The sequence below is a fragment of the Apis mellifera genome, linkage group LG11 (assembly GCF_003254395.2).
Source record: "Apis mellifera strain DH4 linkage group LG11, Amel_HAv3.1, whole genome shotgun sequence".
Classification (NCBI taxonomy): Eukaryota; Metazoa; Arthropoda; class Insecta; order Hymenoptera; family Apidae; genus Apis; species Apis mellifera.
Genome location: NC_037648.1, coordinates 15,308,396 through 15,324,349, shown reverse-complemented (window position 1 = coordinate 15,324,349; position 15,954 = coordinate 15,308,396). Strand labels below are relative to the sequence as shown.

At 34.1% G+C, this 15,954-nt stretch overlaps 2 protein-coding genes and 1 long non-coding RNA gene across 4 annotated transcripts in view; 1 reads left to right on the top strand and 2 right to left on the bottom strand.

Annotated features, from left to right (window-relative positions):
• Positions 1 to 3,630: 3,630 nt before the first annotated feature.
• Positions 3,631 to 15,954, bottom strand: part of LOC100820634 (potassium voltage-gated channel protein eag-like) — a 60,909-nt gene continuing 48,585 nt past the window's right edge. Inside the window, 3 exon segments of the mRNA NM_001252019.1 lie at positions 3,631 to 7,477; positions 7,577 to 7,737; positions 12,716 to 12,831. Of these exon segments, the coding sequence (NP_001238948.1) occupies positions 6,441 to 7,477; positions 7,577 to 7,737; positions 12,716 to 12,831 (1,314 nt within the window). The 3' untranslated portion in view covers positions 3,631 to 6,440.
• Positions 7,961 to 9,003, bottom strand: LOC102653705. Its single transcript, XR_410764.3, has 2 exons — positions 8,618 to 9,003; positions 7,961 to 8,377 (listed from the first exon to the last, which is right to left on the bottom strand). It is a non-coding gene; the product is annotated as an uncharacterized LOC102653705 (long non-coding RNA).
• LOC100576519 (TLD domain-containing protein 1) lies at positions 8,931 to 15,918 on the top strand. 2 transcript variants are annotated; one of them, XM_003250845.4, is made up of 3 exons: positions 8,931 to 9,502; positions 13,598 to 13,733; positions 13,912 to 15,918. In XM_003250845.4, the coding sequence occupies exon 3, from the start codon at positions 13,912 to 13,914 to the stop codon at positions 15,241 to 15,243; it is 1,332 nt and encodes a 443-aa protein (XP_003250893.1). In that variant the 5' UTR covers positions 8,931 to 9,502; positions 13,598 to 13,733; the 3' UTR covers positions 15,244 to 15,918. The 2 variants fall into 2 exon arrangements, with proteins under 2 accessions (XP_003250893.1, XP_016770402.1); XM_016914913.2 differs by lacking the exon at positions 13,598 to 13,733.

The following is a 15,954-nucleotide window of genomic DNA, read 5'->3' as shown; positions in this document are numbered from 1 at the left end:
CATATCGTATTTTTTTAACGATTATAAATTTAATAAATTAATCAACTGATATTTTAGTATTGTTTTAATAAGTAAAAAAATGGAATAAAAGAAAAATATAAAAATAAAATTTTTAACATTTTAATTGCGACGATCTGTCATTGTTTCTTACAAGACAATGGTAAACAAATTCGATATAAAAGAAACGAAGTTTTATTCCACAATGGTCAAGAAAGGTTATGTTCGTTATTTTAATTCGTGTTATTTAAAATTAAGATAAAATATAGAAATTCATTAATAAATTTTTTTTCAAAATGTAAGAACAAGTTTGATCGATTCTTTGTGGCGTTCGATCATCAAAGAGTAATTTCCGGAAATAACAAGGACAGAATTTACAAGGCCGAGGACTTGATTACAGTGCAACGAATTGCCCATATAGAAAAATGGACGAAGTGTTATAGCAAAAATGTTTTTTTACCCCCCTCATCTTTCTTTCTTTGTTTTAATAATAATCATTAATAATGATCATATTAATAATCATAATATATATATATATATATATATATATATATATATTTCTTTATTTCTTTGTTTTTCGCCGGATAGCTATTATTATTATATAGATACTCTCTTAATCATTTTCACAAAAAATTTCGATCACGGCTTCTTCGATCGTCGCTACGATCATAGTCGTCGTCGTAATTTTTCTTTCCTTTTCTCTTTTTCAACAAAAAGGATTTATATTCTCGTTTTCTTTCTTTTTAAATTTTAATGTTAGAAAAAAAGATTAAGAGATTAATTTCAGAGCAAAAATAGTTTCCGCTCGTTTCGTTTCTTTCGAAAAATCTATTTTACTCGTTTTTTCACGAAACGGAGGAGCGAAAGTTTCAACAAAGAAATAAAGACGCGGTAAACGTTACGAGTGCGTAAACGCGTCGTTGAAAGTCGACGACGACGACGACAACGACCCGTGTCGCGACGCCCTCTACTCGAGCACGGCGATAATCCGTTATTGCAAAGTAGCTGATATATAAAAAATCGTAATATCACATGTTTATCATATCTTCTTTTATCGCGTTGTCCGTTCTCGCAGCATCACATCCGACAATGACCCGCTTTGTCGGCTTTGTTTTGACACGACAAAATTTTTCTTTATCTTCGCCATTTTTTTTCGACTCTCCGTCGGTAAATCGATCAAGACGCTCGTGCATGCATTGAGGAGGCAAACACAGTTGTCGGAGAAAAGCGTTGTTAGAGACGCGGATCGATCCACGCTGATCCACCAACGACTTCAATACAGGCAAACCAATAAGTCGATTCGTCGTCCATCTCGATGATCATTATCGCAATTTCAACTTGATTTGGAATGTTTCTCTTACGGAAATAATACCGTTTTGGAAAATGGAATGTAAATCGGGGAATGTTAAATGAAATGGTTTTTCGAGAAGGTTGAATGTCGTCAGTCTTCGATATTTTCGATGCAACGGTTTATCGGATCTTTAGGCGATCGACTTATAGCCACCGATGAAGTCGTTCCACGAGGGACACGTGCGCGAGAAAAACAAGCCTCCGGTTGAACAGTTGAACGAGAGCAAGCAAATCTTTCCACGATTCCAATATTCGAATATTAACCGTTTTAGTGCCATATCTAATTAAAAATGCCAAAGAAATTTTTGTCGTGTTGATGCCATTTACCTTTGTCTCTAAAAAAAACTTATTTTCGTATTCCGATATTATTATGGATTCAAAAAGTATAATGATTATAATTTGAACTTTATTTAACACGAAGACAAATAAAAAATTAGTGTGATGTGTGCGAGCGACCTCCCCTACAGCGAGCTAAACAGCAACTGATTTCACGAGCGCTATGGCGCTCGTGGCACTTTTAGTATCAATGCGCGCGTGCGCGATGGCGCTCGTCGGCACTTAAACGGTTAAAATTTGAATTTCTGATTTTTTTTTTCTTTTTTTCTTTTTTTTTTTCTAGGAAAACAAAAAAATAAGATTCTCTTTTTCCAAGATCAATTGTCGCGAATACAACAATAAATATTATAACGAGTTATGGCTCGGAATCGCGGGTCGATCGACCGGACAAACAACGTTAAAAAGAAGCGAAAACGCATCGTACCCGACGATAATCTTTCGATCGACGCGCGTCACCTGTCGCAAACGTTTCAACAGCATGTTAAACTTTCACATTCGTTTTAAAGTGTATAGAAACTACGATAGAGCCAGCTATATCGTCACCGCCGCTAAAAATCTAATTAACAATGTCCTCTCTGTAACTGTTCGATAATTTTTTTTTTTTTGTTTTTTTTTTCTCTCACATATCTTTCTGCTCTCTTCTCGATAGCATCGTGAAATTAGAACTATTTCTGTATCTTTCTTGCACTCCTCTCTTCTCGTCTTCCCACTTTTTCACGTATACACAAATAATACACAGACACGCTCTTGCATTACGCTCTCTCTTTCATTTTTTTTCTTTTTTTCTTTTTTTTTTTTAGTCAGCCCTATTTAATATGTATAATATTTACACGCGATAGATATCCCTGTCAGCGCGTTTGCCCGTGTTCCCTTCGTTTTTTTTTTTTTTTTCTTCATTTATTTTCATCTCGAATCGTCGCATTTCGATCAATCGGTCTCGACGATCCGTAATTCCGTTTAATCCATATTCATCCCTCTATTCTAATCCATCGAATTTAAAGCGTGAGTGTGGATCGAATATTATTTATTTATTTATTTATTTAATAATAACGATTTTAAAAAGCGATTTTTTTTTTATTTGATTTAATCTGCAAAATTTATTTATTTATTTTTTTTTTTTTAGAAGTAAAGAAAAGAACGCGTTTCGCCTAAAAATCAGCCGTGTTTGCTTTGGATCGTCGAGATTCCGTTTCATGTTTAATGTACATGAGGGGAATCGCGGCTTGGATAAATAATATTATTAATAATATTAAAAGCTCTTCTCGCATCAGTTCTAGATATGTCGGCTTAAGCTAACGAAATATATATATATATATTTTTAATCAGAGGCTTATTCGATTAATCGCGATCTTTTTCTATTCATGAGATCAGTACTTTCCATCTTTGATTGTCCTTCATAAATTGTGTATTTTATTCGTAGTTCTTTCTCGAGGCGACAGAAATATAACATATATATTTATATATTTTATATCTGTGATCAAACTGCAAAATTTGATATCTATTATATATATATATATATATATATATATATATATATATATATATATTTTTAAATTTTGCAGTACGATTATGAAACGTTTTTTTACGTTTAAAAAAAAATATGCAATCTGTCCTTTTTGTCCTTCTATTTTTTTAAACCGCAGATAATAAAGAGATCATATATATTTTTGCGAAATAATAACACGTGAAAAAGCATATATCTCAATTTCAATGTGAAAAAAGTATCAGGTTTTGCCATGACCACGGATATAAACAGTTTTTTGTCGATCCGTTCGTCGATCTGTTGTGTACGCGTGTACGTGAAGGTGAATGTTTTGTTTACTCGACGTGGAACGCTGCGCCGAAAACCGAGAAAGAATTATACCGTCACGAAAAGAAACATAAATAGCATGCTAATTCTTTTTTTGTTTTTATTTTTTTTATTTTTATTTATTTTTTTTTTCTCTCTTTTTCTCGTTGCAAACGCGTTGACACGAATCACGCGTCATTGTTTTCTCATCCTTGCTTCTATATATATATTTTATATATATATATATATATATATATATATGTATGTACGAATATATATACACGTCGCGTAGTTACAAGATATATATATATACACCTAATATTGCTGTTTGGCTTTCGTGAATGCCATGTGAACGCGGGATTAGGTCATGTTCTGCAATGTAACAAATTGTACGGAATCTTTTTAAGTTTTCACAATGGTTTCAGACGCATCTTCACCGTCACAAAAAGCTGCATACTTCGAATTCGGTCAAAATGCGAGCAGAATTTTTTCTTTTAATATTTAATTATCGTGTATGTTTGTCGCACAAGAATGCAGCCATTCGAAGCGTGGCCGAATTGACTTTTAACAATTTATAATTGTTTATATCATCATCGCGTCTCGGAATTATTTCGAGAACCATTATCAAATGAAACGTCTTTGTTCTTTTGGATTTTATATTATTTATTTATTTCTTCTTTTTCCTTTTTTTTTTTTTTTAACGCGTCGAATGATAAAGCTGAGGCAACGAGGAGGAACAATAACGTTCAATAGGCTTAAAAAAATAAGGATGACTTTTTTTTTGTCTGGTAGCTTCTAGGCACCTACGAGAACTTTTTCCTTTTCTCTTTTTTTTTTTTTTTTTTTTTTCAATATACTTTGAATCCTTCCTCATTACATAGCTTTATCTTTGAATAACACGATATTTATATTTTCTTCAAGACGTTTAAGAGGATGATGGTCCACGAATCGTTTTACAAACGAGATACTCTTCTCAAAAGAGTAATGAGAATACTTTCTGACGGGAAACTTACAAAATGTGAGAGTGTGGACCATAGGAGTACTTTTAATATCAGTTTTTAAATAAATCTACTCAAAAAAAAAAAAAAAAAAAGAAAAATAAAATAAATCAATCTTTATATCTCTTATCGATTTTATTATTATTATATATTTATTATTTATATTTATATTTTATATTAATAATATAAAAAAGAAAAAAGTCAATGAAGTCAAGTATAAAAATAAAAATAATTTAATTTAAAATTTAATCAAGTTAAACTTAAGCAAGCACAGCCAGTATAAAATTAATAATAATTAATAAAAGTTCTCCCAAGGTTCACTGCAACGAATTTTCTCAAAAATTTACATACTCGTAACCGATTTTGGTCACGTATGCACACTCACATACATACATACACACGCGTTCATAAATACACACAAGCACACATACAGTTTACAATAAGACTGAACTATTGAAAAAAACTATCGATCAACGTTTACGCGCTCGCCAATTCCTTTTTTGCGAAGTTATCGAATGAAATAGACAAAAAAAAAAATAAAAAAAATTACGAAAAAAGGAAGAACATGATGTAGCGAAGCAATGATAAAACATATATTTTCATTTCGAGTCACGGTGTTGGACTATCTAAAAATTAAAAAATTAAAACGCGATAATTGCCTTGCGATTCCCTTTCCTCGATCGATTTTTCAAAATTTTTTTACATTTACTGCTTAACCGACAAAAAATTCAAAACGCTGAAATCGTTGTTCGTTAGAGAATTAGAACGTTTATCAAAAAATTATTTTTTTCAATAGAACGAATCGAAATCTGATCGAGAATTAATTTTTAGTTTTTACTTAACCTCATTTTCACTTTCTCCGTCGCCTCTCTGACGATGACACCTGTTATTTCCTTTCCAAATTATTTTTCCTTTATTTATCTATCTTCACACACTTTTTTCCTTTCGTTTGTTTTTTTTTAAATTTTATTTCTTGTTTTCTTTTGTTGTTGTTGTTGTTGTTGTTGTTGGTTGTTGTTAATGTTACTTAAAATCTATCGCGTTCAATCACGAATCTAGCTGAGATCCCCTAAAAGATGCGTGTAAACCTACGATTACAGTGTGTGTTAACGTTACATGTTACAACGTGAGTATTTTGAATGTTAGTTTTTCATCCTCTCGTTTATAACGTTTCGATGTCTCGAAGAAGCCGTCGCAAGCAGTATATAGTTCGATATACTTTTTTATGTTTTTCTTTTTTCTTTGATACTTTTTTTATTTTTTAATCGCTTGTTTTTGGCCATGCAAAAATATGCCAAGTTCTGTTATAGTTTAGCGGGACCGTTTCATCGGCACGAACGACTTTTTTTCCTACATTACCTTCTTCTTTACTCTCTTTTTTTTTCTTCTTATTTTTTCTCTTTTCTATTTCGATTAAACTTTCACTTTCTTCTCTCAGAGTCAGGCTCATTTTTCGCGTGTACCGACGAATGCTCGTTAAAGACCAGACGCGAAGCGAGTAGCGATAATGCAGCATGTTTTTAAAATGTACACGGTGAAATTTTACAGATAAATTATAACTTTACCGGTACACTCGTCTCATTTTGTTAAAAAGAGTTCGCTAAAATAGTCATTCTCCTTGTCTAATCACTTGTCTAAACTTTTCTCATTTTTTTTGAACAATCACAAATCCTCGATACTTATTTACTTCCCGATAACTCGCATTCTCTTTTCACATAAATAAACGCACGACTATCCCCTTCAAAATACATAACCTTCAAAATACGTATTCTTTACTTATTTCTCCATCGTTGCTCAAATCGGACAATCTCGATCCGTAACAAAACCCTGTCAAATTCGCACCTATTATAATTCCGTATAATTCTAATCTTTAAAATGAAAATATTCCATAAAACGGCAATTCCTTCCTGCGATTCTCGCTAGAAGAAGATCAGTCTCGAGACGACCACCGCCCGGAGCCTTAAGAACTTTCACAAGTACTCTCTGGGCCTGGGCGGAGGCCTTTTTCTGTCGGACCTTTCGCTTCTGTCTGTCGTCGCGGCGCTCTGTTCCCTATCGTCGGTGCACTCGAGCATCTGCGTCGTCTCTGTCGCTTCCGACGGACTGATCGGTTGACTGGCTAACGGCGCCAACGGTGCGGCCCCTTTGTTTCTCGACTTGCTTCTTCGTTTTCTCAATATCAAAGGTCCAAGAGGTGTGCCGTCGTCCCCTCTTGAAGTAGTCGCCTGAGCAAGTCTCTCCAACAATTCTTTGCTCACTTCCCTCGAGGAAGTCTTGTAATCACTGTCCTTCAACCTGTCCGACTGCGATTGATGATGATGATGATGATGATGATGGTGCTCCTGGGACTTGGACGACATTCTTTCGGTGGTTGTCCCCTGCTCCCTGTAAACTTCACCTCCGCTCGTCGAGGTGGACGTAGATACCTTCTGCTCCCCGATCACACTCCCACCCGACGTTTGAGTAGCTTGAGAGCCTTGTTGACAGCTGGAGCCACCTTGTGGCTGGCCGCCGGACTGATTCTGCGAGGAGCCACCGTTACCACCCGTCGAAAAATTGTTCGTGCTCTTTTGCTGCTGTGGGCTGGCCGCGGGCAACCTGCTCATCAACGTTTGCAGCATGTCCTCGATTTTTGCCAGCCTCTGGTTCACCCGTTGCACTTCCAGCTTCAGATCCACTTTCACCTCGAGAACAGCGGCTAGAATTTCGCGATCGTGGCTCGGCTGGGTGGTGATCAATCCATCGTCGTAACTTTCCAGTCGACGAAGCTGAAGCTGCTTCGAGTCCGCGACATTTTGTTGCTGTTGTTGTTGCAGCTGTTGGCTCTCTTTCCCCGCGCTTTCCCCGTCCCCCGTTTCCTCGATGGTGCCGCTCAACTTGCCGAACTTTGGAAACACTTTATTGCTACCTGCACTCGAGCTGGGACGGGCGTCTCTCGCGCTTAAAGAACGTTTGAACGTATCCACGCCAGTTCCCGTCTCGCTTCCAGAGTCCAGGCTGGAGCTTCCTGCAAAAATGGGTGGGTCGAGGCTCATTTTGTTCGTTGAATTCGATAAATTTATCTTTCGTTGGATAAAAAAATAGAAAAGAAACTTGATTTCGTTACCTAAAAGTCGTCCCCACTTTCCAGCCCGCCCCCCCTTCACCACAGTGTTGTCGTCCGCGATGGACACCTTTCTGCTATGCGAGGACTCGCCTTCTTTCCCCTCCTTTCCATCTTTTCCATCACCCTTCTCCACGTCGGCAGTGTGTCTCTCCCTGCGGAACCTGAATAGAAAAAAGTAGAGAGCGAGAACGCCCGTGTTTAGTCTCCTTCGACATGACACGTTTCCGTCTATTTACATTACTGGGGTTAAAAGGCCAGTTTCACTAGGCAATTAATTAAATAAAGGGAGGAATAATAAGAATACATGGTGTATACAAAAATTATATATGAGGTGGGAGAATAATAATATTGTACAAATATTCTTTTTTTTTTTTTTTTTTTTTAAAGTTTGGGATACCATAAAACTTTTGTGACCCACAATCATATTTGATGAGGCGAACGTGATCGTTATTTATTTTTATTTTCATTTCTTTTTTTTTTTTTTTTTGGAAGAGTATACAAAATATATATAAATTTATATGTACAAGTATTTATATATATTTTATACAAAGACATACACATGGTTTGTTGTTTTAGGGTCAAGCAATTATTAAGTTTTTTTTTTTCTTTGTTTTAACATAATGTTTTCAGTGAGTCAAATTCGTTCTACAGAGGCCAGAAATAGGGAGACAGCTCCAGCGGTGTTCACGAGCAACCTACTTTGATGTGCCTACGGGATTCGAAAAAAAATATTCTTAATGGTGATAAGATGCCGGTAAAACATACAGGAAAACCTGGCGACGTCGATGAACCAATTGTGGCCTGCAATTTTACAAAAAAAAAGAAAAAAGAAGAATATCGAAAAAAGAAAGAAAAATGAAAAGAGAGAAAAAATAGAATAGATAGAAAGAAAAACAGATAGAAGATAGAAAGAGAGTAGCAGAAAAGAAAAAGGAAAAGATATGCGCGAATCGTAACGAAGATACAGAAGACAAACGTGATCTCGTAATGATAACGGGAACAAAGTTTGTCGTGTTCGTTGACAAAAGTTTGACTTCTTACCGTGTAAGATATGACTGCCATTTTTATTCGAGGTACAAGGCTTTTGGGTAGTTTCTTCGATGAAAAGTCAGAGCACGTTATCGCGGTACTTTTCAAGTTGAACTGGCCGACTTAGAAACTCTGTTCGAATCATAATTACACTGTCTGTCCATTGGGAGCATCAAAGTTTAAATTATCGGTTATGCACTGTCGCATCCCGATGGGATACAACTTGAGAATAACAAATCAAAGTAAATAGGTAAGCAGTATCCGGCGTATATCCCTTTCATTGTTATATATATTGTTCCTGGTGAAATAAGATTGTTTCGGAATAATCGCGAATTAGAATAAGAAAAAATTTTGAATATCAAAATTTTGAAACACTTTCTCTATCGATGCACTCTCAGTTGAGAATCATTCGAGACTTCGGAACGAATCGGAAAAGTTCGGATCGGAAGATCGGAAGAATTCGGGTCGATCGGAAAAATTCGGGTAAGATCGGATCCGAACAATATCAAAGATGGCGAATGTATGGTGAAACGTAATTTGTGTCTTTTTAATTGTAAAATATTTTTGTAACGTTATCCCCAAATTTTAGACAGTTTCTTGAATGATCGTAATAATAAATTGTTAAATCAAAATTATCAATCATCTTTATTAATGAATATCAAGAAGGATAAGTATCAAATAACGCGTAATTCTGGTCGGCCCCAATCGTGGTTCATCGACGCAATTATTCGATGATACAGTTGTAATGATAACGAGCTGCCTGATCAACTGTGGGAATGCCATCCACTGATCGACTCGACTCGACTCGACCCGATTGAGTCGATAACGAAAGAGAAGGAACGGAAAAAATAAAAGAAACGGAACAATGTGGACCGCCTCGTATGTTCTAATCACTTCGTAAGTCTAAAATCGTATCAATCATTATTATATTAAAGTACTCTATGAGTCTATCATGCACGCAACATGCCGCGGCCGAGGCTTCTAAAAGAGGTTGATTAAAAAATAATGAATTCGAATTGTTAGAAATCGTTGGCAGTCTGGTAGTTTTTCAAGCAGCTACTTGGCATCGTTGTATATACGTATATATATACATATATGTAAATATATGTAGATATATACATATAAGAGTATAGGTGACAAAGAGAAATTTGAATCCTAGAGTGTGTACGTCACATGCATTCGGCGTTGCATAAAATCGTAAAAGAATCAGATGCTCGACGCACGATTGAGGACTTTCGTATTCCTTTCATCATATTTGTTTTTTTTAGACATAATTAATATATAATATTATAATAAATTCACTTATAAATATTTCTCTATATTATTTTTGTAAGCTTTAGGGAAACGTGTTATTTTATACAAGAGAAAATAAAACAACACGTTTGTTGTTCTCGAGTGAAGGGAACGGTTAAAAGATTGACAAAAGAAATACAGAGTCCTCGAGTTCGCTCTATACAAATCTTGGTTCCACTAAGAATATATTCGTACATATGTATATAGTATATATATATATTATATATATATATACATATTTATGGTGGGAGAAAGATGCGCATAACCCTCTAAAGCCGTATATCTTACAGCACTCTAGCATTCGTCAGAACTGCAGTGATCGTCAAAAATGACAAAGATTGTATATAATGGCACCGGGTGATGTGTACGTATCTGGAAACGATGCGACGTCCCTGGGCAAATCTGATTTTGAATTTTAATTTTTCATTACAGAAAATTAACGGACGATTAAATGTGATTATAAAAATATCGAAAGATTAAAGATTTCTTCTTCTCAATTTTTTTTAAAAATTTATTTTAACATTAAAAAAATTAATTAATAAAAGTATCTTAAAAACTAGTATTATATTTGAAGTAGAATAAAATAAAATAAAATATAACGAACAAATCAATTTATAAATTCGAATCGGTTTCCATTTTTTAATTACTAAAAATAAAATATTTGAGAATAAATGCCGAAAGGCAAACAGTCAAAATTCTAGAAAATCGAGATTAAATGGAAACATCGAAGAAAAATGGGAAAAAAGTGTATCTCGCGCGTGAATTCGATTTACCCAGGTTATTTCGTAGACGTGCTGAGTGAGAATACATATTAGTTTCTCTTTCAAGCGTGTGTACAGCGATTGCGCATCCGTAATACCCTTCGAAATCTTTTTCTCGAGAAATGCGTAACGGTTGCTCCCGGAGGAGACGCGCGAGTTGCAAGATCGGATATATACGACACGACTAGAAGAAGAACAAGAAATAGTAGTAGTAGTAGAGTAGTAGTAGTAATAGTAGAGTAATAATAGTAGTAGAGGAGGAAGAAGAAAAAAAAGAAGTAGAAGTAGAAGAATAAGAAGAAAAAAACTCGCGGGTCGCATTTTTTTCGTTCAATTCGATTTTATCCGAGATGCTTTTTGATTTTTGACACGGATACATTGAGAGTGGAATAAAAATTCAGCCACGGTCCATCGTTGTCTCCGAGCCACTCGTCTCGAAGTCGATCTAAAAAAAAACTACTATTCTCCTCGAGTCACGATAAAATCTCTCGGCAAAAAATATTCACGCTACCTCAACAATTACTCGTCCGTGTTATTATAAGCAATTTTAGGCCTGGTATACCTGGTATACAAAATCGACCCGTGTATATAATAAATATATACGTATATACGTAAATATACACATACTCTCTATACCACGGTATAGAATATACCATAATATCGATTCTAGTAATCGTAAATGAAAACGACATTTTCTACACAAATGTATATACAATGTATATACAAATATGATATATGTATATATTTATATACCTATCCAAGAGAAAAAAATCACAATTGAGAAAACAGTAATAAAAAATATAGTATATAACGGTATAATTATCAACGAATGGATTAATATAATCATAATGAGAGAAGAATAATTAATCGAATTAATTATAAATATATAGAGTAATAATATAATGAATAATAATAATAATAATAATATAAGAGTGTTGTATACGCGTAGAAAGTAGCAAAGATGGCAATAAAAAAGAATGAAGAAAGATAAATAAATACGTAAGAAATGAAATTGCCTAAAACTGGGCCAGGGCGGCAGGACGTTCACGGTGAGCTCCTCGTCAGAATCCTGGGACCGGCCATTCGCGGCCCTGCTCACGCCAACGATCTGGGCATCCCCGTCAGTCTTGAACCTTTACGGACAACAGGCCAGCCAAGCAACGATCAACAATCAACAACAATTTACCAGAGAACATACGATACGAAAATTTCTAATTTTACTTTTTTTTTTTTTTTCCTTATTTTCTTTCTTTCTTTTTTTTTTTTTTTCCTACGTGTCGTAAATAATTTCTCTCCTTCCTTTCTCTCCCCCTCTCTCTCGCACACTTTCACACACTTGTAACGTTACTCGTGAATTTAGTAACTTATAAATTAGTGCATGAATATTTGTTGTTGTTATATCGTTGTACGTATGTATTTCATTTATTTTTTTCCTTCTTTTTGTTTCATATATTTTTATTTATTTATTATTTTATTCTTTGTTCAATTCTTGTCGGTGAAAAAAAAAAATGCACACGTACAAAATTTATTTTACTCATTCGAGATCGTTCATACGAGCTCATTCTCACTCCTCTCGTTCGACATTCTTAGCGAAATTGTGATAAAAAATATATATATATATTCGCCTATTGAATTTGCGAATACAGACCAGATGTCCACTCTGCGCGGCTTTCCACGTGGTCACAAGTGGAAGAATCGAGACTATACGATTCGTTATTTATCATATTGCAGGATACATATTCGCTCGTAAATAAGTGTTTTTAAAATTTGCGCTTCATCTTGGTTTAAAAATTCAGTATAAGTTATATAAATAATAATCAAAGTTATTTTGATTTATTTACAACCGAATACGCATCCATATTATAATTAATTCTAAATTTTTTATCTCTCTCAATGTATCTTCATTCAATGAAAAAAGTCACGATATATTTTCATTATATATATATATATATGTAATAAAATTCGATATTTCTTTATAGGAAGAATAAAAAAATCATTGAGAGAGACGTTTCAAAGATATTTATTCCAGTTGGACGGGTAACAAATCTGTCCCTACCTCGAAAAAATTTTTCGCACCAGGTGATCCTGAGCTTGATCCAACTGTGGCTCGTTCTTTCTTCTCTCGGCAAGTTCCTTTTCCCGACGGACATCGGCCACTTTCCGAAAAATTAGCTGCACAAAACGATTCGATTCGATTTTACACGCCTTTTTACACATATTAATTATATTAATTATTTCATGCATTCTTTTGCATTTTCTTCGATATTTGTCAAATATGGAATTTCGTTGCGAAGTATAGTGCGCTTCGAATAATTAAGGCACGTCGCAGATTGAACGACAAAAAATTATTTGTGCTTTTGAGTCGTTCTTTTGTTATTAATAATCGTATTTAAATATCGTTGGAGCTTTTTTACATCCTTTATTATGAGGTGATTTATTCGATTGATCGTCAACTTAATAATCATCCTTATGCGTTTACATCATAGGTAAAACCATTAAGATAATTCTCAAATATATTTTCCAATACCATTAACGAAATATCCGGAAATAGAAGAAAACCTTCATTTGTTAATTCTATTAAGAAACGAAATGATTAGTAATTTCAACGTGTAACATAACTCTATGTTTTAATATTCTTTTAGTAGAATGTAGATAACTCGGGTAATTTAATCTTTTTGATAATTTAGTTTTCGATGCCGGAAAAGCATCGCTTCTCCACTATATTTCCTTTTTTCTGGATACAGAGTTGTAGGTTAAGGGTGGGAGATGGTTTTTGTTCGATGAGGTACGCATGCGCTTCCAGAGTAGTCGATAGGCGCTCTAGGAAACAGGAGGTTACTTGTATTCACGATTAACCTCAAAATATTTTATTTATCGTGTCGTATTTGAAAGTCGTGAATCATTTTTTGATTACTTCTGTTTCGATATTTCGTTTCAGATGGTTGATGAAGAATTCTAAAAAAAGTACGCAATATCGCGTACTTATACCAATGTGATTCGTGTCGAATCCAAATTTTCGTTGAGAAAATAGAGGTATATGGATTGCTGTGGAAAATATTTCTCACGTTTGAAAGGTGGATAATTTTTTTTTTTATTTCTTACAAATTAACAAATTATTCGATATAAGTTTATTGTAAAATCAATCGTCAAGTAGATCGATTTGTTAGTCATATGTTTATATAAAAATGCCTTTTAATAATTGATTTGTGATAATTTTATGAAACGAATTCGATAAAGATCTATCTATTTCAGATGGGTCATGGTTCAAGCCGTTCCGCTTCATCCGCAAATATTCTATCAGCGGACGAACTAACCTTGGTGGAGAATCTTTTCAAGTCTATGTCTAGAAGTTCAGGTTCCATAAAACGTGAAGATATATTTAAACATTGGTCCACCCATTTGGATGATACATTATTGCAATTTGTAGTAAAGTTTCTCTGTCATGAACCAGGGAAAAGAGTTTCTGCTATTAATGGAGAGAATTTTGGTAGACTCTATGTATTTGCTGTTCGTGGAAGTCCAGAAGAGAGAACTAACTTAATTTTTAATGGTTTCTCGGAAGAGGAACAGAAACATGAAATACCCACTATTACATTCCTTCAATATGTTCAAGCTACTATAAATTCCTACTTGAGATTACAAAAAAATTCTGGCAACTCACACTATTTAACATGGAGTAGCATTGGGTGTACAGTGAACACTAGAAGGATAGGAATGAGATCTAGAAGTTTATGTGAAGATCTAGTCAAATATGGAGATACTTTATCTATCGAACAAGTGGAGAATTGGTTTTCCACAGCAGCCACTTTCAAAACCATTCAATCGCATGTTTTTCAATGCCTTTTCCTCGTTTCTCAGAAGAAAGGAGACAAGAATACCAGTGGTAAAATAAACGATTTGAATCTTTTGCCAGGTTGCAAAGGTTTGGAAAATATACCACACTTTCCCAGTATTCTAGGATTGGGTGATGTTTTGTTTTTGAATCTGAGTTTGCCTCATGAACTTCGCAACGAATGGAGATTCCTATTTTCCAGTCAAGTACACGGGGAATCATTTTCTACTATGCTCGGAAGAATAACCATGCAAGGTTCCACCATTATAATACTTCAAGACATGGATGATCATGTATTTGGTGGTTTTGCTTCGAATAGTTGGACAACTGGGCCAAATTTTATAGGAAACGAATCTTCCTTTCTATTTAAACTTGAACCAGATATACTTACATTTTCTTCCACTGGTTACAATAATCATTATCAATATTTAAATCTTCATCAACAAACTATGCCTAATGGTTTGCTTATGGGAGGCCAATTGAATTATCCAGGCTTGTGGTTAGATTGCGAATACGGAACTGGAAAATCGAGCGTATCCTGTACAACTTTTCAGAATTATATTCAATTGAGTGGCAAGGAGGATTTTAAAATCAAGCATTGTGAAGTGTGGGGCGTAGGTCCTATTCCGGAAATAGAAGAAGAAGGACGCGAGTCGAAATCGATTTTGGACCAAGATTCTTCTTCGAAGGTCATATTGGAAATGTCTGGCCGCAAAATGTACAGCGAGGGATTAAGGGAGGAAAAAGAATAATTGTGATACCAGAGATTTATTTGAGACTTTACACACAGAATGAAAAAAAGAAAAAAAAAAGCATATCAGGCTATTTAAATTTCTATTAGCTTTTTAGAAACAAAAGGAAATCATTGTAACACAATATTTGTAACTCAATGATAAAATAGAAAAAAGAAAAAAAGATATCATAGCTTTCGTGAACGTTTTAACAGAGTAATAATAAAAAAAAAGCTTATTTTTTTTTCTGTTCGCTAACTAATTTTTTTCGAAGAATAAAATTCTAGATCTTTGTAACGGCCTGATTTCTAGTACTATTGTTATTTTTAATCGACTCTACGATACAGTGATATAATACCTAAAAAAGAGAAAAAAAAAAAAAAAATAAAAAAAGAAAAAGAGAAAAAAATATATCGAGTTGCTGTTTTTCGAATGCCTATTATCTAGTGCCTGGTGAATCATCAATCATTTTTAATTGGACCTCTTACAATACATTAAAGAAAGTTTATCAATGAGAAGAAATTTGTACAATACATATTTATTATATATACATAAGACTGTATATGTGTTATTCATATATGACTGATGGTGGTCACTGTTCACTCTATTGTCGGGAAAAAGAAACCAAAGAATTTACATTGCACTGTTCAGTATAATATTACAGAATAATTTCAATAAAGAATTGAAATCTTGAGATTTTTTGAATCTTATTAATTAATATTTTGTTATATG